Source organism: Trachinotus anak, unplaced genomic scaffold, assembly GCF_046630095.1.
Source record: "Trachinotus anak isolate AG129_WGS33_773 ecotype Australia unplaced genomic scaffold, CSIRO_AGI_Tana_v1 ptg000015l, whole genome shotgun sequence".
NCBI lineage: Eukaryota > Metazoa > Chordata > Actinopteri > Carangiformes > Carangidae > Trachinotus > Trachinotus anak.
This window is the reverse complement of record NW_027273866.1, coordinates 13499500-13523575: the sequence shown is the minus strand read 5'-3', so window position 1 is coordinate 13523575 and position 24076 is coordinate 13499500. Positions and strand designations below refer to the sequence as shown.

Below are 24076 nucleotides of genomic sequence, written 5' to 3'. Positions count from 1 at the left end.
CATGTTATTCATATATAATCACCAGTCGGCCCCAGAGGCTGGGAACCGTAACATGGATTCTATTGCAGATTTTAAACCTCCCTAATATCTGGAGAGTTATATCAGCCACTCACTCCAAAACCCCATTATCATTTTTGCACGGCAATAAATCGTCTATTAAGTTGACCTAATGAGAAGTAAACATTGTGATGTTGGAGAAAACTGTGAAAAAAGAACCTTATTTAGCGAATGAGTCACAATTACACAAATGATTGATGTGGCTTGAGGAGGGGCGGGGCTGCCACTGACGCCAGGATGCCTCTGCAGACTTTTCAGTCAATATTTATTTGCAGATGATCAGCCAGAATGTTTACTAACCCACAGAGCGCATGATGCACAATTACTGCTTGTCAAAACAGATTTATACAGTAGCTTTTTTTTTTTTTTTTCTTTTCAGTTGGTTTGGACTCGGATGCAGCTGACTGGCTCTCTCCATGTTTGGCTGGCAGAGCACAGTGTCCTGTCAGTGTGTAATGTGTTGTGATGCGGCCTGGATGCCGACTTGGCTCACTGAGCAGCAAATGGACTGGGCTCAACGGCTCGTGATGGAGGTGGCTCCTCTGACGGCCCCGGCTGCTTTGTTGTGAACTTGTGTTGCTATTTTGGTTTGTTTGCAGGTGTTTTCAGGTTTTTACCAACAGGAGCTTTCGTGTGGGTGGATCCATCTTCTCCAGAAATGTGAAACCACAGACAGTCATCTGTAATGATGGAGTGTGCTGTGATCTGTTCTGTCAGACAGATGTGAGATTGACGGACATCTGTATTATGTGGTTTAAGGCCAGCAAAGTATATCAAAGCCTGCTGCACAACTAGATCCATTAAGAGTGCAGAGTGTAACGCTGAGGTAGGCAGGAACTTTTCGGCATCAATGGACAAAAAATGTCATAATCACCTTTCAGCATATTGTGATCTGAGGGTGTCTGCACCTCCTCTTGGTTCTGTTTTCAGGCTTTTGGAAATCTAGCCCACGACAGGAGACTTTAGCCAATCACAGGTCTTTTCAGAGAGAGAGACCCTTCCTATTGGCTGTTCTACAAATGCAGATGCTTGTTCACGTCTCTTCAGGTGGACACGTGTCAGTATCATTTAAGTGTTTCAGAGATGGAGAGAATAGACTGCGAACTTGTAACATCTAAATGTGTTGCAGTGGCTGGTTACTCCTGCCTACCCCAGCTTTTACTACGACAAGGGACAGAGATTCTGCTGCACTGATACATAACCACAGATCCAACTCTGCAACATATTAATCAAATATTTACACCAATTAATATCAGTCTTCTCATTCTACTATTGATAAGACAGTAAATAAGCTGATTTCCTCCAAATTCACAATCAGATTATATTGATTATTGTTGGTGTAACTGTGTTTCTGGAAAGGCCTCTATTCTGCTTTCTCTTTGCATGTGAGTATGTGTGTGATTCCTACCGTGTGTGTGTGAGTGTGTATGTGTGTGTGTGAGTGTGTATGTGTATGATTCCTGGGTGTCTGGGCTTCAGGCGTTGACACTGTGTCTCCAGCCTCCTGCTGGACCGACAGATTTCTGTCCCTCACACTCATTCACACTGACAAATCATCCTAAACTCCTGCGGCAGATCGTCCCAGACCCAGGAAGAAAAAAAAAAAACACATGACATGGCGGCAGACGGCCTCTGATCTCTCCTGATCTCTCACAAAAAAAAAAAAAAAACCATCACGCTTTTATTATTGTCACACTGAATCAGAGGAGTTTGACCTCCTCACCGGCTCTTTGACACTGCTTTGTACATTTGCTGTTTTTACTCTACCAGGGAAATATTTCATCATCCAGCGCTGTCTCATTTCAAGAGAAAGCCTAAGTGATGACAGAGGAGTGGTTAGGTGAATCATCCCTTATTGATATATTTTTTTATCTGAATGAGGAGCTGAAAAAGAAAAATCTGCAGGCAGTTGTCAGATTAAATACAAGCCTCTGTTTTATACAGGAGCAACAGTCTCTACATCCAGTTACTGTCATTAGATTATCAAAGAAGAAAATCTGAATTAAGACGGCATAAAAATATAAACATTTTTATAAACCTGTAGTGTAGTGTGTGCCAGTATGTTGACATCACCTGGTTTTAGTCAGCGGTCGATGACGGCACAGCAGCAGCAACAACAACAACAACCATCCGCTGTGTTATTATCTCTGAGACTCCTGCTCCTCAGACGGGCAGGAGAAACAACAAACATCCCCTCTAACTCTCTGGTCACAAATCCCTGACATAGCTGACCTCACTGACAGGCTGCACAGCGCCTCAGCTGACGACATGTTCACTGACACCCTGGAAATCTCAGTAGCAGCACTTAAATAGTCCTTTTTATCTGAAGCACTCTAACTGAACTGACACCTCTGAACAGGGAGATGCTCACAACTCAGGCTGTCAAGGGATTAAAAGATGAATCTAATTAATTACATGCTTTGTGATTAATTAATCTGAATTAATTGCACATATTAATATTTGCCATGTTAAGCAAGTTATGTGGTGAATCAAATAATACATTTACAAATGTAAATAAGGTGTGGTGCTGCAGTTCCATCAGTGCATCTGTGCCTGCAGAGTTTATTTAGCAACAGAGTGAAGTTTTCAGGTGAGTCCAATAATTCTGTAGTTTTCCTTGTGAGGCAGTACATACAGTACTGAGGGAAGTACATGGTGTTTTTGTCGTGACAGTATCTCAGCCATGTAAACTCTGTGAGCCTCTCCTGTCAGAGAGACAAGGCCTTTGCTGTTTTCAGCATGAGTTCACCTGATGATCGCTCGTCTGAGCTGTCCTCATCAGAAGTTTAGGTCTGCAGTGGCACAGCAGGGTCTGAAGCCTTTCTTTTGAAAAGTGAATCCATAGTTTGTGTCATTCTCAGCAAAGGGCCGAGTGAGAGTGAGGAGAGTACTTACAGACAGGGGTTGGGCGATTAACAGAAAAATATCAAAACCATCATTTAGAACCTCTTGCCATTGTATCTCATGTCGGTTAATTTGGTTAATACTTTCCCCAATGCGTGCGTCCATGAACTGTCCCCTCCGCACTGTCCAACGTTAGTGCACTGAAGCTGTGCCCGTCATTTGGACTTATGTCGGCTTCAGTGAAGACGACCCTCAACAAACAGAAGTCAAATACAAACACAGCAGAAAAAAAATTAACATTAAAAAGAGAGAGTCTGATAGGCACCAAAGTAATAGTAAAAGTAAAAGTTTGAAGTAATCTTGATATTGATTTGAAGTCATTTCCACCCAGCCCTCTTACACAGTGGCGTTTCTAGCTTGTATGATGCTCGTATGGCAACACAAACTCATTCATAAAATGTAAATATGGCAGGCTGGGTAGGAAGCAGCAACAAGAGCTACAGAAATGCTGCTGGTTAATTTTCACGTCTTTATCTGACTTTTTGGAAGTTATGTAGGATGTATGGATATAGAAGAAACCTACACAGCAGGGATTCAACCTACACAACATTCAGTTAATTGACGTGGTGTTTCTGTTAACACCACCCTCAGTACAAAAGTGATCTGTTTTCCTTTCAGCATAGCAGCAGGGGTTTGACTGGGATATATGTAGAACCTGGGTCGTTTACAGAAGCAGTAGTTACATGTAGCTGCTGTAATATTTCACAGAACAGAAAAAACAGAAACGGAAGCTGAAGATCCAAAAAGGCGTCACAGCCCTGCCCACACTGTTTGACTTCCAGGTGATCTCTGGGAGGTGCAGAGACACTGCGGTAATGATCACTTAGTAACAATATAGGAGGAAAAAAAAGCTGCTGCTGTCACTAAAATGAGATCAGCGCAGCATTAAGAGGCCAAAATAGACTGACGGACTGCAACCAAACAATCACACCGATGTATTCTCCTGGTCAGTGTTACAGTCAATTTGGAGTCAAACTTCCTGCAAAGCTTCTCTCCAGCTGATCGGTCTCACTTTGACAGCCTCTGCTCCTCTCTCCCCCAGGCTGCTCCCTCAACTAATAAATATGAGGAAATAATTCATCTGCTTCCCGTCCTGACCATCACACCACCACCCTCCAAACACACGCCCTCAAGACTCCCCACACATCCCATCTCTCTGTGGCCACCAGAGGGGAAAACAGAGACAGATTGAAATAAACGGAGCTTTGGGGGACAGATCAGATTTCAAATATAGTGCTAAGTGACAGCTATCAACTGACGACTTTGACTGAGCTGTCTAGATTCATAGGTTCCTTGTGTGTTCTTAACAGACTGATGCAGACTGATGTTTGTACTTTATGGATCCAATCAGTATACTATAGGTTTTTATTCCCACCACACTCAAACAGTCCGATACAGATCAATTTTAGTGCTTGGATGCTGCTCAGAATCAATAGTATCATTGTGTTGTTTAGTTTAACAAATTCTTATTTTGGTTCCTTGCAGCACATTTGTATAAGCAGAGCTCCTGCCTACAAGTAAGACTGTGGTTTGCATTTATAGCTCTGAAAATGTTAGTGTTGCTTTATTCTTTGTTGTGTAGTGGTTATGGTTGGTGGATTGGGTTGACTTATCCTGTTAAAGGTCCTTTATAGAGGAGCATTATAGTGACTCATCTGATTAAGGCATTAACTGTGTGACTGATTTGAATCCAGATCAGGAGCTCTGCTGCATTTCATGCTGCTTTGTTTCTGCCACCTTAAAGTGTAAATGCAGAATAAAAAAATATATAGTTACTGCTTTCCTGCTAAAATGTTTTCTTCACTCTGTCCCAGCATGCATTGGGTGTAAGTCAGACAAAAACCTTGAACAACGATACAAAACCTGTGGTCCAAATTCAGGGGCCGCATCCTTTGGATCGTTTTGCTTCACCAGCTGTGCCCGCCCTTACTGTTAAGCTGCAAAGCAGAAACCTTGATAACTTTTTTTCACAAAAACTTGAGGTTGCCAGGCCCCTGGTTTTAACAGTTGTGCCATTAGCTGTTGACCTTAGCTGAAACTCAGTACTTATATTTAAGTGTAATCCGAAGGCTCTCTGTCGGCGTTGTTTGCTGTCATTACTGGCACACATGAATCTTGAGACCACGAAGGAACCACCCGTTTCCCAGGAAAAGAAGGCCGCGTTTCACGGCTGTATTTGAAGGAGTCTTGGGACAGCTCCTGATTTGGGACACAACTATTCTGTCACCTGTTCAGTTCTAAATCTGTTACAGTGATAACTGCACACACACAAGTGATAAAAGTAGTCATATTAAAAATAAAAAAAATTACAGCTCAAGAGAGAAGTTAAAATTCTCCATGTTTTCATACCTTGCATGCCTGGTGAGTCGCTGGATGAAATTGGGTGTGATTGTTGGATTTGGGATTTTGAAAAATGATCAGCAAAAGTCCACCTGATTCACCCAAGGTTTTGGGGGAAGCATGCCAAAGAATCGTGTACCAGGTAATCTAAGAGACTTGGTAAACTGTCACTGTGCCATGTTAGCAACATAAAGAAGGAATAGAAACAATTACCAGACTAAAAGTTGCCTGAGTATTCAGTTTAAAACACATCAACGTTTGACAACTTGTACATCAGGTGCTGATAGTGAAACCTCATTTACACCTGACAGAAGCTGATAATTAGTTTTCCGTCTCATTCGACTGTCCTCTGTAGAAATGTAGTTTTGAGTTTGTAGTTGATTTACTCACAATCCTCTTCCTACAGCTTCAGATTCATGAGAAAACCTCTTGAGATAACTCCATGTTTGACTTGTTAGAAGACTCAAACTCACATTTTCTGCGTGTGGTTTTTGCCACCATTTCAAACTTCTTCCCTCTCACCTGGTTTGATGAACCAAACCAAACTTTGCTACAGTTTGAACAAACCACTTCAGTTCCTTGCAAACACTGGGAGATTGTTTCAGCTCAACAGGAACTTCCAGGGGGTCTAACCTCAGCCACACTGAGGTGACAGTGGCCAACCACTGAGCCACTGAGTCGCCCAATTAGGAGTCTTGTGTTTGCAGGTGAGAGCGGTGTCTCTGAGCTTTCAGTTCCACCTCAGTAGCGTTGTCAAAGCCCGTCTTTACCAGCTGACAGGGTCCTGGAAAGGTCCTGGAGGGTTCTGGAAAGCTGCAGGCTTCGGAGGAACTAAACTGGAACAGTGTTTATCTCACTGGTGACACACTGCCACTTTCTGTGTGTGGCTGTCTCTCCGCCTTTGTCTTTTTCTCTTGTTTTTGTCTCTCATCCAAACACACTCTTTCCTCTTTGTGTCTCTGTATCCTTATTTCTATATTTCTGAGTCTCATTGCTTCTGTGAGATAGATAAAAACTGTCTGTTTTCTCTTTTTTTCATCCACTTCTTTTTCACTCTTTCTCATATAAACACACAGTTTATCTCAACGATGCAGTTACTCTCAGTCACTGTCTTTCCAACATTTTCCTTTCTTTGTACTGTACTTTCACTCTTGAGCACCCGTCTCATTTTGTGGCTCATGTACCATCATCAGATGCCTCCACCTCCTACCAATCCCATTTTTCAACCCAGAAGTCTTGTTATTTCTTCTCTCCTTTCTTTTGTCATTTTTATTGGCTGGGAGGAGGAGATGGAGGGGGTAAAAGAGAGAGAACTATTTCGAGTGAGGTCTCTATGGAAACAGTAAAGTAGCAGCAGCAGGGTAAAGAGGAAGCTGACAGCTCGGCTCGGCAGCGACGACGCACAATGACTTTAAGTTTAAAAGGGGGGAAAACGCTCCTGCTCCTCATCTTGAATGAGTATAACCATCATTAATGCAGCCTGTCATCTGCCAGCATGTATCACAACTGCTTGTTTTATAAAGATCATCAATATTTTAGTACTTTTTTGCATATTTTAGATGTTATGTTAATTTTAATTGCCATTTTGATAATGTCCATCTGCCTCTTTGTCTTCTTTTTCTGCCCTCCAATCAACTTGACTTATATTTCAAATTAACAACTCATATCAGAGGAAGCCCAATCTGCTAAGTGATTGGTGCAGTAGATATAAAACAGAAGAGGTACAAAAATACAATTTTCTGTAGTTTCATGAACCAAACTTGCTGAGGTGTTTTTTGGGGGATTGCTAGGGTGTATCCAGGTGGTTGTAGTGGTATTTGGAGGAGATGAAAAGGTGTTAACAGACAGTTACCAGGTGGTTACTAGGAAGTTACTGGGGTGCTCTGGTAGTTTAAAAGGGAGGTACTTTATGATTGCTAAGGGGCCAAGGGTGTTTGTTATGTTGTCACCAGTCATTACAAGAATCAATCTAATTTGTTGAGCATGGGACAGGAGACAAAGCTCTTTGTTTGGAATATATTTGTAATAATAAATATATATATTATAATTTCTAATGTCTTCTAAGGGGATAAGGGGTAAATATGTGACATAATAACTAACTGTAGTGCCCTGGGTCATTACAAGGGTGTTTGACATGGGTGCTACAGTGGTTTGGGGGGATTGCCAGGGTGTTACAGCATCTCTATGGGCAGGACATGTCGTGAAAGATGTATTTTGTTCTATTTATGTTTACATTTATTTAAACACAAACAGAACCTCGTGCGTTTGTAAGATGTACTCTGAAGATAACAAAAAAAAAAAGAAACTCAGATGTTATGATTGAGATTCCTTATCTGTCTACAGGACTGTAATGGTTCCTTACTGTCGTAATCCAGTCTGCATCAAGTCTCATCTCTTGAGCCACAAAGTGCTTTCACAAAGTCATTATTCTTTGTTTATTTGGATTCCCATTAGCCTCCACAAAGTGGTTGTTGAAGAAGTGTGTGTGTGTGTGTGTGTGTGTGTGTGTGTGTGTGTGTGTGTGTGTGTGTGTGTGTGTGTGTGTGTGTGTGTGTGTGTTGTATTCAAGTCGTAATAATCACTTTCATGAAAGGCTTTAATGAACCATGTTTTATAGAGCATTCACAGGGCAACAAGAAAAAGGAAATTAGTGGAAAAGACATGGTTTAAACTAAGAAATAAGGGATAGAAAAGGAAAGAGAAACACAAATTTTTATGACATAGGTCTAGAGTGTTTGCATGTGTGTATTTGTGCACTGAACTGGACATATTCCATCCTTCTCCTCTGTCTTTCTGTCCAGCTCTGCTCTATGCCACCATCTTTGGAAACGTGACCACCATCTTTCAGCAGATGTACGCCAACACCAACCGCTACCACGAGATGCTCAACAATGTCAGGGACTTCCTGAAGCTCTACCAGGTTCCCAAGGGTCTGAGCGAGCGGGTGATGGATTACATCGTCTCCACCTGGTCCATGTCCAAAGGCATCGACACGGAGAAGGTACGACTGAAAGGTCAACAGTCATGTTTGACCAGTCGAAGCTGACATGTGATATGTTTATGTGGTCACACTGAGGTTTTGTTCGTTGTCTTTGTGATTACAGTGATCTGATTTTGCTCTATGGTCATTATCTGAGATTACCAAAACACCAAGTCACACATGAGGACAGGAAATCCGAGTGGAGATAGTTTTAGCTGCAGCAGCCTCAAATGTAACCACACAAAAGCCAGATATATGTTAGGCTCATTTAACTGGACAAAAAGATGCTATAAACAAAGTGTCATAACAAAACAAGTGAATATAGATACAGGGATAATCAAACACCCAATACTAACAAGATGCCTTACAGCCAGTCACTAGTCACATGCTGTTATTACCTACTCCACCCAAACACTCTCAGCAGTGAACTTCCGACCCTCAGCTCACAGGCTGCAGTTGAGATTGTAAGTGTGTATTGTATTATGTTACTGGAGAACAGATTAGTGTGACTTATGGTTAAGTTCGAAAGTGAATTTAAGAGCTCCAAGCTCTGAGATACAGGCTGCAGTGACTCCATCACTGGCTCTAAACAAGTCCGGTTTCTTCTGAATCTGGAGTCTGAATTGTTTAAGTTCTGTCCTCACTCTGCCAATCTAACACAGCACCAACAAGGGTTCAAGACAGGGGACTGCCTTTGAAGCTTTTACTGAAAGCAATTATGAAATGTGAAAACAGTTGAAGAGAAAAATGAAACAACATAAACAAGATTTAGACCAGAGGTGTAGATAAAAGTAATATGGCTACAAGAAAACTCTATTAGTATCAGCTACCTGTCCCACTCTCACTGAACATACCAGGAAGAAACCAGTGAAAGAATAACATTAAGTCCAAATGGAAAGAACAACACAGTCATTAATCTAGCCAACAAAAATAGATATAATAATAAATAAATGATAAAATACACCAATTTTAAAGGCACAATAGATTAAAAGTCTCCTTAAATCTAGCATTAGCAACACATTAGTTTCAGAAAGATAGTAAAGTAATTAGCACTAAACTCATTTAACATCACACAACACACACACACACACACACACACACACACCAGTCACAAATGGTTGTGTGAGATCGAGGCTCCCTGGATGTAACAATGGCAGCTGCTACTGACATGTGCCAGGAGCTGTTGCCATTAGCAACAGAAACTAACTGTCGGTGACAAAAGAGTGTGAAGTTCTTTAACGAAAACATTAACGTCACCGTAAGACGTAAACACTGGAAAGATTTAGTGCATTGTTCCAGTTCTAGTATCAGGCTGAATTTAAACCAGATTGACTTGAAGTTGAAGCTCAGCTGCGTCTGACTGATTCAACCCAGTCTCCTAGAAACAAGAACTGTTTTCACATTCATGTTTTGGCAGCATTGTAATCGCTGTCTGGATTATGTTCAGAGGCAGCTTTCTTTCTTTTTTTTGATTAAGGTATAAGGGAATAAATGAAGAGGTGTATTTATTATTGGCAGCACACAGTAGGCTGTGAATGTCGGGGGTTCAAAGTGCAGGACTGTCACACCAGAGACCAGGTTCACATCCAGAGTCCTGTCTGTGGTTTACACAACAGCACTTGGGTAAAGGTTAGTGAAAGATGGTGGTTTCGGTTAAATGTAGATAAACAGGTTGTGTTTGAAGTCACTGTGAACTTTTTCTGTATTAAACCAGACCAGGATCTTTCCCTGACCTGAACCAAGAGCTGAGAGAGTCTGAACAGAACCAGAAAACAGGAGTCACAACAAGTGGATATTGTACTGCTTAGTTAAAAACTTTGGTGGTCTGTGAATATTTTAATGATATGTTCAGTAACAACATATTTGTGACCTACCAAATGCATAATTGAACTAATTTCATTAATAGAAAACATAATCTGGTCCAATTACACTTCCTTCAAAACATATTTCCTGTTGAATATAAGCTGTAAATACACTTAATGTCAAGGAGCCAGTGACCTGGCAAATGTTTCTCTGCGTGTTGGTGGGTCGTCTGAAGATTGAGCAGTTGCATAATTCAGTTTCCCACATGGCTACTGTCAAGACGTCTGTTATAAAGTGTAGTGAAGTTGTTGTAAGGTTACAGGAATAGCATTTAGCATCATGTAGCTAACTGCAGTTGTAGTGGTTTGTATACAAACAGACAGGGATCACAGCCAGTCAATTAAAACATACACTGTGAGCTTACAAGGCAAACACATGTTGGTGATTAAAATATGTAGTGAAAGATAAAGAAAGATGCATGGTACTCAAGTGCCTGTGTCTATCCTGCTTTATTAGACTCAAACTGAATCTGCACTGCTTTATTTAACTGTGACTGAACTTTCTTTCCTTTATATCTTATCATAATTGGTCAGCGTGTTTTAGAATTTCAGTTGTTTCTCCACATTAAAAGGCTGCAAGATTAAAAACTTTCTCATCATACTCCTCCAATGCTCTGCATCTATTAATCCCCTGAGATCATTTATCTATTTAGAATCTACACCTGACTTTAACATGAGCTCTGATCTGATCAGTCAAATACACACCTCACACATACAGCAGCACCACAGCCATTAATGGAGCGTTGCACCTCTTGCATCACCTGGAGGCTAAAGAAGCTGCTAGTAAAAGCAAAGAGATGGCACTCCTCCAAATCACACGCCGTTCCTCCAGCCTTAACTCCAGTTTGATTTCTGACTCTGTTTATTGTTGTGTTGCGTCTGTCGCCTCTGGAGGGACGTTATGAAAGCAATTTCATTCTCAGTGCAGGTGTCAGGTTTTTCTTTGCTGAACTGGGAACTGACCAGTCATAAAAGCCAGACATCAGACGGCTGTAAGGAGGGTTGTGATAACTTCAGAGTCGGTCACAGCACCAACTCATCAGTTTCATATAATTCCTTCATCATATTTGTTCTGTTTCTTTTTCAGTTTGCATCACAAGCCCCCTCCCCATCAATCCTATTTTTGTAGTTTTGGTAGAGTTAATTAAACAGTCTTGAAGAGACATAAGGCTTGTGCCCACCCTCAGTATAAATACCTCAGATTCCAAGCTGGGGCCAATTAGTGTTTTTTTTTTTTTTTTGTCACTTTGGGAGCGGTTACACGGTTCTCAGTCAGCTGTTTATGTGAATACACATCCAAAAAAAGACTTAGCGCTACTAATAATCCTCCACTTTAAATAAAGCAGATAAGATTCTCAAAGACTGTTGTTTTGCAAAGGCTTTTAGATGATTTATTGTTCCCCTTGGTCGATTTTGTTCATATTTAACAAGGCAGAATTGCAGAGGACAGGCTGGCTAATATTTTGTTTTCTGTTTTACCGAAATACTTCAGTAAATGAGGCTGGATTTTAGAATGTGTGTAATGAGCCGGACAAAATGATTATAATTTAGAGTTTAGGCTCTTTGGCAGACAACTGTAGTAAAGCTCGGACAGTGAGCTGCAGTAAACCAGGGTGGGAAACAGCTGAAGGTTTGGGTTTCCTGCCCCCTCTTCAGGTGGAACCCCCAGACCTTTCAGTCACTCAGGCTTTTATCGTATTTGTAATGGGAGGAACGTTGAAAAAGAGAACTCCAGAACTTCAGACGTTACAAAAAAACAACATCAGACAGGTGTAAAGAAACAAAAATCATAATTTACCCCAACAGAGACCGAATCAACTTCAGCTAAAGTCAGAACAACAAGAGGGGGCTGGATTTCTTGTCTCTTGCTGTGTCTCAGTTTGCAAACTTCTTTACTCACACTTGCTATTTTGTGTGTATAAGTGTGTTTGCTGCACTGTAAGTATCTGGGTGTTGGACTCAAAACATTCAAAAAACTGCTCACCATCTTGGCTACGTACTAGAAGGGGAGGGGCTACAAACATATTTTCAAATTTATGAAAACGGCGACTGAAGAAGGAGGACACATCGTTGACGCCATTGCCGGCCTAATTTCCTCGTCTGAGGCTTTCAAGTTTCAAAACCTTTTCTTCTGAGTGTCAGAGCCAACATGGATGGGAAGTTTGAATATCTGCAGCTTCATGGCAAGTGAGCAAAGCCAGTCAGCTGATGAAGGCTGTGTGGTTTGGTCAAAAGCATCAGGACAGCTGCTAAATAGACTTTGAGTTCAGACTGTATTGTCCAGAAAAAGCATAAATAACTTATGTGTGTATAGAGGGGTGCTTTCCACTGAAGTAGATACCATTCAAACATATAGTTGTTTTTTTCTACGACCCACTTTTCTACATTAGACGTTCCTAAAAAACAAAAAACATCTCACTGGTTAGTTCGTATTCTCATCATTTTACCCATAAAACAAATTCTGTTCATGACCGAACTGTCCAAGTGTCATCAGTTAAGCCTCCGGTACAAAGATAGGTTACTATAACAGCATTGAATCAGGGATTTAATGACCTCTGACCTTTGTGTAAGTAGGACAAAAAGAGACCGATCAGAAAAATCAAATGTATTTTATGAGCCAACAACAGTGTGAAGACAATGAAATGTGTAAAATAGTTCCTCAGCACTCACCTTGATGCTAACAGAACTCCATCAGTTACAGTTTTTTGAATATCTGTCTCTGCAATGAAAAAGGAAAAGAGAGAATTCATTCATATTCTGGAGCAGTTGTCAGTTTTTGCTGATACCAAACAGAGTGTGACCCCCTCATGTGTCTCTGTCCTCCAGGTCCTATCCATCTGTCCCAAGGACATGCGGGCCGACATCTGTGTCCACCTCAACAGGAAGGTGTGTATCTGCTGTGTTTGTAATGCACATATTAGCTCTGTCACAATGTTTAGTCTGGTTCACTGTATAAAACAAGAAACATGACAGTGTAGATGTTTAATGCAAGCGTGGATGTTTCTGACAGAAAGTGAGACATCAGAAAAAGGTAGAAAGGGAAAAGGAGCCTTGTTTCACACCATTAAACTGAGAAACACGAAACTGAAATAAAAACAAACTGAGCTTGTGAAAAGTTCCTCAATATTTCATAGTTTTTAATAGATTATATTGCAAAATGAGAAATGCACTTGTATAGAGAACCCTAACCTTCATAACACTAAACCTAAGAATAAAGACGGATGATTGGATGATGTTAATGTTCATCTAAAGATGAAAAGCAAATGTCTGTCTCCAAACACCTGCACTGGCAACAGACCCACACAGAACTACACATCTTAACAAAGGGGTGTTAGATTTCTGGAGCAGGACGTTTATTCACTCTGCTCTGAACATGCTCAGTCCTCGGTGGCGTTTCTTACATAACGGCGTGGAGGCTAGGCGTGTTCAGAGTCTTCTGGGCATCACTTGACACAACTGATACGGGCCCCAAAATTTTGGCAGGCACAAACTGCTGCACTGGCATTGAACCAAGGACACCTTTTGGTTGTGTAACTGTGCTGTGTACCAACTGTCTTCAGTGACAAATACTGAGAACTCACCAAAATGAATCTTCAGTGCAGCCGATTCTTGATCAGTCTCAAATATCTCTGTCTACAATAACTCAAGAACAAGCTTTTCCTTCATCAGGTTCGGTGGTTGTACAAAGATGTTGAAATGTTCATAAAGGTTGTACACATCACAGCACTGAAACCAGGTCAAGAAAACTGTCTATAACTTTCACAAAAATAAGTGGATTGTTCAAAACAAGCAGATCTGTTGACACTGAAGATTTGACGTCCTTACCAGGGCTGAACAGTTACTTCTTCTTCAGATCTTCAGATGTTCAGGGAACATGCTTCTCTGTTACAGAACTCAGCAAAAATCCCCTATCATGATTTTCATATTTTTCACTGAAGATGAAATGCGAAAAATATAATACCCACTAAAGTCGTGATTTTAAAAAAAAAAAGCGAATCGCATAGCCATAGTCCTATGTATCTAAAAGCTGGTTTTTCAAGAAGACACTGTTCGCCACTATTTACTGTAAACAAGGTCCTTTTGCAAAAAAAACAAACCAGACATCTCATTAAGCTCCACAGTTCCACAGAGTAATTAAAAAAGACAGAAAATGGCTAAATTAGATTCAATATTCTCCTTTTTTTAAGTAAGTTTGGTAAAGTTTAGTAAACACTGCTGATTTTAAAGCTAAATAGTTAAAGTCCTCTTCCCATCACTATTAGTCTTCTTCTCCATATAAAATTCTGTTGTCAGTGCTGCTGCTGGGTGAAAAGACTTCATGACTAAAAACACGAGGTGCTAAACATGTTGTGTATTTCAGAGGAAGCTGGACTCAAACAGTCGCCTGCCTTTCTGCTTCTCTTGATGTAAAGCCTCACTCAGCAGCCGAGTTCATAAATATGACGTGGGCAGTTTAACAATGTCACATTAGAGGAATTCTGGGTTTTGTAGTCCTCGATCTTCAAAACACTTCAAACAGTCACCATGTGCTGCAGCTTGGCACTGCTGACAGCGAGGCGACTGCTGTCCCAGCAAAACAAAAGAACCTTAAACAAAAACACAAAGATGTGACAGCGAAGTTTGGAGGGAGACGTGGTTTTGAGGGATTATTTCCTGATGGAGACATGCGTCTCCTCTCGATGACTTCAGGCGATTGACAGGAAGCACTGATATAAAAACACTCAGCTCATCTCAGTGAAGGCTTCACTGTTACTGTAATGGATTATCTCACTGTGTGGGAGTGGGTTCTCATTCTGCATATGTGTGAATGGATATCAGCAAATGATTTCTCCTGCAGAGAGGAAAACAAGGAGGTGGAGAAATCTAGAGACACATTAAACATGAGAGGAAGACCTCTGTAGTGTGCTCTCCGGCTGCAGCGCTGCTTTCACTAACAATCTGAAAGTGTTAGGAAAAAAACCTACTTCAGCTTAGACCTTCAACAGTTATTTCACACGTGTTTGAAGCTTGTGTTGGTGGTGATGCAGCTGTTACTGGGTGTTACTGTTGTTGGGTGGTGCTACAGAAAAAAGGTTCATCTTTTTGAGTCCTTCTCTGTGGACTGTGACCACCCTCAGCACAGTAATGAGAAGCTGGTCCATCAGTGTTAAATTCATTCAGGACGAACAATACAGACAAACTGTTACAAGACTAATGCTTTGATTAAATGATCTTAACTCAAGGTCCACTTACTTATTTTTTGCAGGTTTCAAGCTTTTCTTTCTCTAATGTATCTGATGTTTTCTGTGGTTAAAGTTGCTGCTCAGCTGTAAACTGCAGTGACGGAAGAAGCACTCGAATCTTTTACTGATGTAAAAGTAGCGACACCACAGCGTATGAGTGACTTTAAAAAGACCTTATTTTTATTAAGTTATCTTGATTTTTTGATTTTTTATTTATTTTTTAATTACATGTGATATTAACACATCTTTCTCTTTGCCTTTAACACCTCGCGCTGTGCTGCTGCCATTGAGTCAGCTTTAACCGTCCCGCCTGCTTTCCTCTCACTCAGGTGTTCAACGAACATCCAGCGTTCAGGTTAGCCAGCGACGGCTGCTTGCGCTCGCTGGCCGTGGAGTTTCAGACCATCCACTGCGCCCCCGGAGACCTGATATTCCACGCCGGCGAGAGCGTCGACACCCTGTGTTTCGTGGTGTCGGGGTCACTGGAGGTCATCCAGGACGACGAGGTCATTGCCATCTTGGGTATGTAGAGAAATTACAGAATTAAAAAACTGACAGTATATTTCACAATGAATGAATTATTTATTTCATTTATAAAGTAAAAACACCAAACTTCAACCTCTTAAATGTGGATTTCAGCTTTTATTTAATATGTAAATCATTGAAAATTTTAAATAATCTTTGGTTTTGGACTGTTGGTCGGACAAGACAAGGCATATGAAGACATCCCGGACTCTGGGACATTGTGATCGTCCGTTTTCCACCATTTTCCACACCAAAACTGTTTCTTGTACCAGGCTGTAAACATGTTATTGTTACTACTGACTCTAACTCTAACATTAAACACTGACAGAACAGGAGGAGAAGGATAAAAACCTGGCATGTTGAAAGGCAAATATTGGGAATAAAGGAATTGGAAACAGATAATCTGTGTGTCTGGGGCAGCTATGAAGAGCTGACAGCTGATGTCAAAAACAACATAGGACTGAAACATGTCACAATAAAGCAAAGGAGAACCAACAAAAAAACGGTACTTTACAAAAACAAGATTTTATCTCCAAATCGTCGTGTTTGTGGAAAGTAAGAAACAATGGTGACATGTTTTTGACCTTCTCCACTGAGAGTTGAAGGGGTTTCATCTCTCCCCACACACACAGACAAACACATAACCCTTCAGCCGAAGAGAAAATCACTCACACATGACAACAGAGACGTAGTCTGACCTGCTATTTTTATGCTTGATTTGTGAAAATATAAAAACATCTCCCACAGAAAACAAAGGCCTGCGTGAGCTCCAGAGCTGAGTCACTTGATTTGTTGCATTCAACAGCAGTCGGCTTGTGTCGTGTCTGACTTTCGAGTGTGAAACACAAACAGACTCTTATCTGCTGCCGTGCGTATTGCTCTCTGCAGCCTCGCACTGTAATATTCATGAGGAGGAGAGGAACCGGAAAGGAAGAATAAGAGGCTGACGCAGATAATGTCAGGGAAGCTGCTTTTTATTGAGACAAGCGCTGATAGTATTGATGACATGAAGTGGCAGCGGCGGCAGCAGCCAGTGTAGCGCACATCCTCATAACCATCAGCAGGCCCCAGACGAGCGTTCACTGACAGTGAATAACATGAGGAAGGATGATTACGGAGCTGCACAGCACACTGGTGTTAAGATCATTTACACACACACACACACACACAAATAAACTTTACTTACAACAACAAAATAAGTCAGTTCAACAATCACTGCTCTTGTGAAATTTAAAAGTTGTATATTTAGCGTAGCTGTTTAAGAGTTTAAGGCAGCGCAGTCATGTTAAAACACAGTCTGGGCTGTTTCCTGGACAAGAAAGACGATCTGAGAGCTGTGGTTTATTTCAACAGTGATTTTATTTTCATATCTCCATCTGGTTTTATTGGTTATGGTGTCATTGCAATGAAACTGAAAATAAGTCTTTAATAATCTCTCATTTCACAGCAAATCTATTAATACACACATCTACTTACAACACTGAGCTTCCTTTTATCTAGAACAATAAAACTATCCTCTAAAGTTTTCTGTGCTTCTAGTACAAACAGAGATTTGTAACGTCTGTGTACGGTCAGTGTTTGCCACCTACACATGTTGAGTGTATCTTTAAACCTGCATTCATTTGTTTGTGACCACTGGGGGGCAGAGTGAGTAACAGTATCATCACATCTGGAGTCATGTCTCTGTCCACCTGATCAATCCAAGTCCATTCATCACTTTTTTTTTTTTAACTCTGGTTTGGTCTCCACCTGCTGCTCATCTCTCACTGTGTATGTCAGTAACTGTGCCAAGAAACCAAGACAATGAGCTAAAGGAGGCTGAAGAGTTATGCAGAGCTGCAGAGTTGATTCTGTGTGTGCCACCCTTTCACTTCAGAGGGGGTCGTTTCACTGTTAAGTGATTTAAAAAATACTGATTAATGGAAATAAATCAAACTATTCTTTTAATAGATGAAAACCTGCAGTGGTCTTCATGTTGCTGCTTTTTGCGCTAAACTCAATGTGTAGTTTTGAGTTAACCTGGAATGAAAAACCTCTTTAGTTTAGATCAAGGCTTAATCCATGTGCAGGAAAGTAGCCATTACTATCAGTCAGCTTCTTCTCTGTTTGGCGGTAAAATCTATTTTAACTCGATGTTGCAATATAATGGAAGATTGTGACCTGGGATGACACCCATAGAAACTGCTGCAGCAAGATTGTGATCAGTAATGCTAGTTTCTGGCATGCAAGATAGTGATCCATTAGGTTACAGCTATAGATGCAGTGCAGCAGATAGTGAGGATCTGTTGCAACAGCAGTTTGTACAGAACAAAATAAGGAATGTATGATGCAGGAGAAAGGAGGGAAAGTATAGGAAGGGTGTTAAAGAGATCAAATTTGGGAAGAAAGGTAAAAATAGAAGAATGTGGTGGGAGGAGAAGTGAAGAAAAATGCAACTGCAGCAAAAAAGTATTGTTAGGAAGGAACAGAGGAGGAGACAAAAAGAGGAGGAGAGGGAGGAAGCGCAGAGACCCGTCACTTCAGCTTCTCCATCTGTGTTGCCTCTCCACTTCCTTAACTTCATTAGGAGCCCGAGTCAGACGCAGCAGCAGTCAGAGGTTCATAAAAAGCACATTAGATGCTTGATAAATTGCCTCATCGCACTGAAGACATTAATCAATAAACTGTCAGATGGTTGTCATCGTGAGCTGCTGTTGCTGTGGAGAGACGGACAGGATTGTTATCACACAGTAGAATGTCTTTTTTTCAACATGTCTGCAGTTGTTTTCCACTTATTTCTGATGTGTTTCCTCCAAACTCTTGAGGCTGCGTCTCAGGGCTCAGCATCAACAGCATCTTTCAGTGTCCCTTTAAAGACCACCAACCTCAGACAACACAGCAGTGGCCGATGCTCATTTGTCAAATATGTGATGTGAAGTGCCTGTCTCGCCTTGTTTAAAAAAATTTAAAAAAAATTTAAGTTTTCTTAATGATACTGGAAACTGCATCAAAGTGGCAATTACACCACAGCCTCTTTTTCAAATTGATTCATCACACCCTTCAAAAGTCAGCAGAACAATCATTAACTGTTCTGGCTGCTTCTATTTCATTCTTCTCATTTACTTTGCAAATTCGGGTTACTCAAAGGATACTTCCAAATTATTTTGTACCATCAAGCCAAATACTTCTTTTAGACCTTATTTAATAACTGATGAAGTTTTTACACCGTCCCACAACTAAGAGCGAGTCAGGCTTTTATATACTGTTAGAAACAGACCTGTGTGTGGGGTTCATATATGATATTTTAGTTAGAACTGCTCCTGTTTGCTGTGAATGCAGCGAACACTGTTTCATATAAAAACACTTCACTGCCCCTGTAGGCAGCAGAATCTCCTGTGAGGTTGTGTTAAACATCTGCATAATGTGTCAAGTTTGATAAGTAGAGTCGATCAGAATAAAACCAATGAAAGAAATAACAGAGACACTGAGTAACAGTGGTGAATATGGCATCAATATGACTGTTTCTGTTCTGTTTAATGCTGTCATGCAGCTAAATACAGCAGGTTGGAGGTTAAAATAGTTGGCAGTATGATGTAGGTTACGCAAACTAGCATCATAAACTTTATTGTCGCAGACGGGATAATCAGACTTTGCACTGATGTTGCTCCAACACTGTGTCTCTTCACTGATCTGTCTGTTTTCTGCAGGTAAACAGGTGAATCATTCAGATTACTCAGATACTTGTACCCCCGCTGTAGTTTCTGTGGTTGCTATGGTCACACACTGAGGCATGACAGCAGGTTGAAGAAGTTGAACCACCATAAATTCAGAGAGGGAGCTGTGCACGTTCACGACAGCAGCAGCCGCCCTCCCTCTCCTTGCAGCTGCGGGCCTCAGGAGCACGGCTGCTGCTGGGTTTGAACAGAGTCTGGGTCTATACAGATTATATTTATATATTTTTTTACATTGTCTATATTTTTTGCACTACATTCCCCATGTCTTTATCATTATTGCAAATATCCCACATCTTTGTTGTATATTTTTTATCTTAATTTTATTTAATCTTATTTTAATTTTTAACTTGTAAATTATTTATTACTTATTTTACCCTAAGTCTATTTATGTTACTGTTTGCAACAACCACCAGCACAAATTCCTTGTATGTGGAAACATACTTGGCAATAAAACTGATTCTGATTCTGAACTGAAAACTGTGAAGACAGCAACAATCGCCAAAAGCTACGGTGGCCCTGATAGAGCTCAACGCACTGCAACTTTAACAACTCATGCATGGCAAAAAGTGTTTCCAGAGGACACAAAAAAGTGATGAACCTGGCTGGGATGCACTTGCATGGATTTATTATAACACATGTATTAATACGTCCAATCAATACGTGCACTTGTTCAATGCATCACTTTTTTGTGTCCTCTGGAAACACTTCTATTGTGAGTATTTGAGCACATGTGTTGTCAAATTGATGGAGATGTTTTCTGAATTTATTTGTGTTTGCTTATGTTTCTTAAGTCGCAGTGTTTTGAGCTCTCAGGGCCCCCGTAAAAATCAGCTTTAGCATTAATTAGACTAAAGGTCAGTTCCTGGAAGTCTACACACAGACTTCCTGAACTGACGCAGACCACACCCCAGTACTATGAGATGTTATTTAAGTAGAAATTAAAGAAAATTAAAGGTTTTCTTTCATGAAAATATCTTGAAGGTATGATGGACCACAGCTTTATGCACAACTGCATTTGAAGAGATGCCAGCAGAGTGAGGACAAACACTCCTTCCACATGTCAGTGAAATGATTGCTTATGAACCCTCAGAAATCTCTCAAGGACCCTCAGAGGTCCACAGACTCCATTTTAGGTAACAACTAAGCTCTCTGATGCTAATTGGATAGCTTGCAAGTTGTTGTCAAACTTTGTGTCGCATAGCAACCAGAAAAATGTTCCTGTCCTCAGCTGACAGCTGCAGCTTGTGTTTGAGCACATAGAACAAAGCTGCTGTCTGATCACACGCTCCAGAGGGAGAGGAGGATGGAGGGATGAAGAGGAGGTCAGTGAGGGAAGGACAAGATGGTAGGAGGAGAGAGAAGAGCTGGAAAAAAAGGAAAGGTTAGAGGAGAGAGTGGATGTATGGAAAGCCAAGGGGTTGGTCTGTGTGTGAGTTCACAGCATGCGAAGGAGGCAGCGAAGGTTTCCTCATCCTCGTGACAGCCGACCGGTTGTGTCGTGGTGAAACGGAGCGAAAGCTGCGCCAGCACCGAGCTCATGTTGGGAAACAGAAAGTAGGAGAGAGAGAAAGAGAGAAAAAAATTTAAATGATGGCTAGAATAAAAGAGAAGTGGTTTTCAGTGTTTTCAGGATTTATCATGTCAAAGTGTTTTCATTGTTGTAAATGTAGTTTGGAGGTGGATGGATGTAGAGGGACAGCCGTAGGATGGAGGAGGAGGTACAGTTTCCAGAACATTCCGACTTTATCAGATTAATACAAGGAGACATTAAGATATGAACTTAAATCAGTATTTATCTTTTCTTCAGAAAATGCAGTGATTTGGACGACAGTGTTCTTCTCTGTGGATGTTTGGAAACTTTTTTTGGTTCATTCTCCATCACATTCTAATGTTAACAGTGGTCAATGTCAACATTAGCATTAGCATCTCCATATTTATCATTAGTGAATAGTATTAGCATTTTTAGCACTGGCTGGCAGAAGCATGTTTGCGTTACCAACAGCTAAACCTTACATGCTAAACAATAGCAGCTTCCCAGCAGGGACTGGGTGTAGCGTCAGAGAGACGTTGGTTGGAAATAAAAATCAGACTGATGTCAAAACCCAATGTTGGCTGATTGACATTGTGATGTTTTGCAGATGTTGAGTTTTGCTCATGACTAAAATGTCAGTATTTTATATGTCATGATGATGTTGGCATAAAACGTTTTGTAGACATTGGATTTTTTGGACAACTAGTGTCACCAGGTTTCTAATTACATTGTGTAAGAGCAGAAGTTCAGAAAGTTGATGTTCAGTTTTTTTAGACAGGGATGATGAAGCCTTAATCTGCCTCCTAGTGGACACTTTTTAACCCTCCAGATATACACAAAGTACGCAGGCATGACACTGGTGTCACAGCCGTTGTGCATGTGTATGAATTGGTAAAAAGCAAATATATCTGTGACCTTTTAGTGGCCATGGTAAAGAATATAAACCTCTAGGTTGTAACATGGGCTTTATTATAGGCTCCCCCTGCAGTACAAACTTAATGGTTTTTGCTGCTAAAGATCCAGATATTGTGGCGGCACAGTGGGTCAGTGGTTAGCACTGTCACCTCACAGCAAGAAGGTTCTGGGTTCCAGTCCTGGGCCTGGGGCCTTTCTGTGTGGAGATGGCATTTTCTCCCTGTGTCTGCGTGGGTTTCCTCCGGGTACTCCGACTTCCTCCTACAGTCCAAAGACATGCATGTTAGGTTAGGCTTGCCTATATGTGTGTGAGTGTGTGTGTGTCTCTATGTGTCAGCCCTGCAACAGACTGGCGACCTGTCCAGGGTCGGGATTGGCTCCAGCTGCCCCTGCGACCTGGTTTTGGATAAGCGGTATAGAAAATGGATGGAAGATCCAGCTATTGTTTAATTTTTTAAATCCACCCAAAAGTTTGGTTTAGCTGTGTAGCAGTCATAACTTTTCTCTTGCCTGCAGCTGTTATGTGTTAATGTTGCTGTGTGAGTTGGACTACGTGTGTCAGATTCTTTATTAGACTGGATTGGACCTTATTTCGTCCCGAGGCAGTTACAGTTGGTGCTGTAGGTTTCACTGTTTCAGTTGCTCAGTCGTGGCTGCTTTAAGTGCTCACTCTGTCTATTCCTTTTGTTTTCTGTTTATTCCACATTAACCAGAACTGCAAATGCATCACTTAAGGCCTGGTAGTAGAAGGAGAAACAACACACAAACAGACACATGCAGAAATAGTGCACATATACACATGCTCTCCATTCTCATAAGTTTGCAATATTTCTTTCTCTCTCACACACACACACACGCGCGCACACACACACACACTGGGACAGACTGCATATATGAGCAGTTGCTGAGCACAGCAGGGGGTGGAAAGATGGAGGGAGAGAGACGACAGGAGAGTTTTTTTGGATTCTCACCTGCTCAAATTATATTTTTCTCATTTCAAACTGAATTAAGCTCATGGAAGAGGAGGCTGGGAACAGGGACAAAAGAAATGATATAGAGCTCTGTAGAAGAAAGGAGAGAGGAAGATGAGATGGAGGTGGTCATTGGGAGAAGAGAAAAGAGGGGGAATGATGTGGGAAAAGGGAAGGAGGGAGGGTAAAAGAAGGGTGAATGGAGAATGGAGCAGATGGAGGCAGAAGAAAGTTGATGCCTTCATAGGAAAAATAGAAGAGAAGAACAGGATGGACAGAGAGGTGATTTGCAAGAAAAAGAGATGAGGAAAGGATGAAGGAAGGGAGGATTGCAGGTAGGAGGAAGAGAAAGGAGGAGTGGGATTAGAAAACAAAAAGATGGGAGGATGGACAGTAAAACAGGGAGACAGAGGGTAGAAGGATGGAGGTTTAGAAAAGGAAGAGATTGAGAGGATTTACAGAAGAATCAAAAGATGGAGGGAAATGAGCCAAAGTGAAGGGATCAGAGGAGGATGGAGGGAAAAGAAGAAGGAGAGAGGGGTGGAGGGGTTGTGTGTTTGTTGTGATTTTGAAGCCGCTGATTTCCCCAGGCTGAGCAGTGAGGCTGCTTCCCGAGGCGCAAACACACTCTGCTCTCATTAGTGTCCCATAGTATAAGGTGAACACACACATACACACATTTACACACACACAGTGGGGCACCAAAGGTACATATATGAACGCCACTGTATATTTTTATCATGACTCTTTAATGTCTGCATGTACAGGCTGTGGAAATCAGTTTTCTCCTGGGGGGCAACTTTCTCACACACTCAAAAACACACGAGATCTCATACACAAGTGTATATGAGCAAACGCACAAACATGAACATAAACACAATACTGTGGCAACTCCAGTAAACACTCATATGTAGTAACCAATTTCCCATCATCCACCAGGCTTACTGTGACACCAGATCTAACCAAGCTCATTCACCAGCGTCTGCAGCAGGCAGCTAACACTGGGAGTCGATCTCAGAGTCAGTAACATGAGTCAGTTTCTCCTGACAAAAAAGA

The 24076-nt window shown here is 41.2% G+C and overlaps 1 protein-coding gene across 1 annotated transcript in view; it reads left to right on the top strand.

The window, feature by feature from the left end:
• The window catches only part of LOC139632957 (voltage-gated delayed rectifier potassium channel KCNH5-like), a 136931-nt gene that overhangs the window by 69947 nt on the left and 42908 nt on the right, over positions 1 to 24076 (top strand). The window contains exons 9-11 of the mRNA XM_071498259.1: positions 8103 to 8302; positions 12970 to 13029; positions 15695 to 15887. Of these exons, the coding sequence (XP_071354360.1) occupies positions 8103 to 8302; positions 12970 to 13029; positions 15695 to 15887 (453 nt within the window). The remainder of the gene's footprint in view (positions 1 to 8102; positions 8303 to 12969; positions 13030 to 15694; positions 15888 to 24076) is intronic.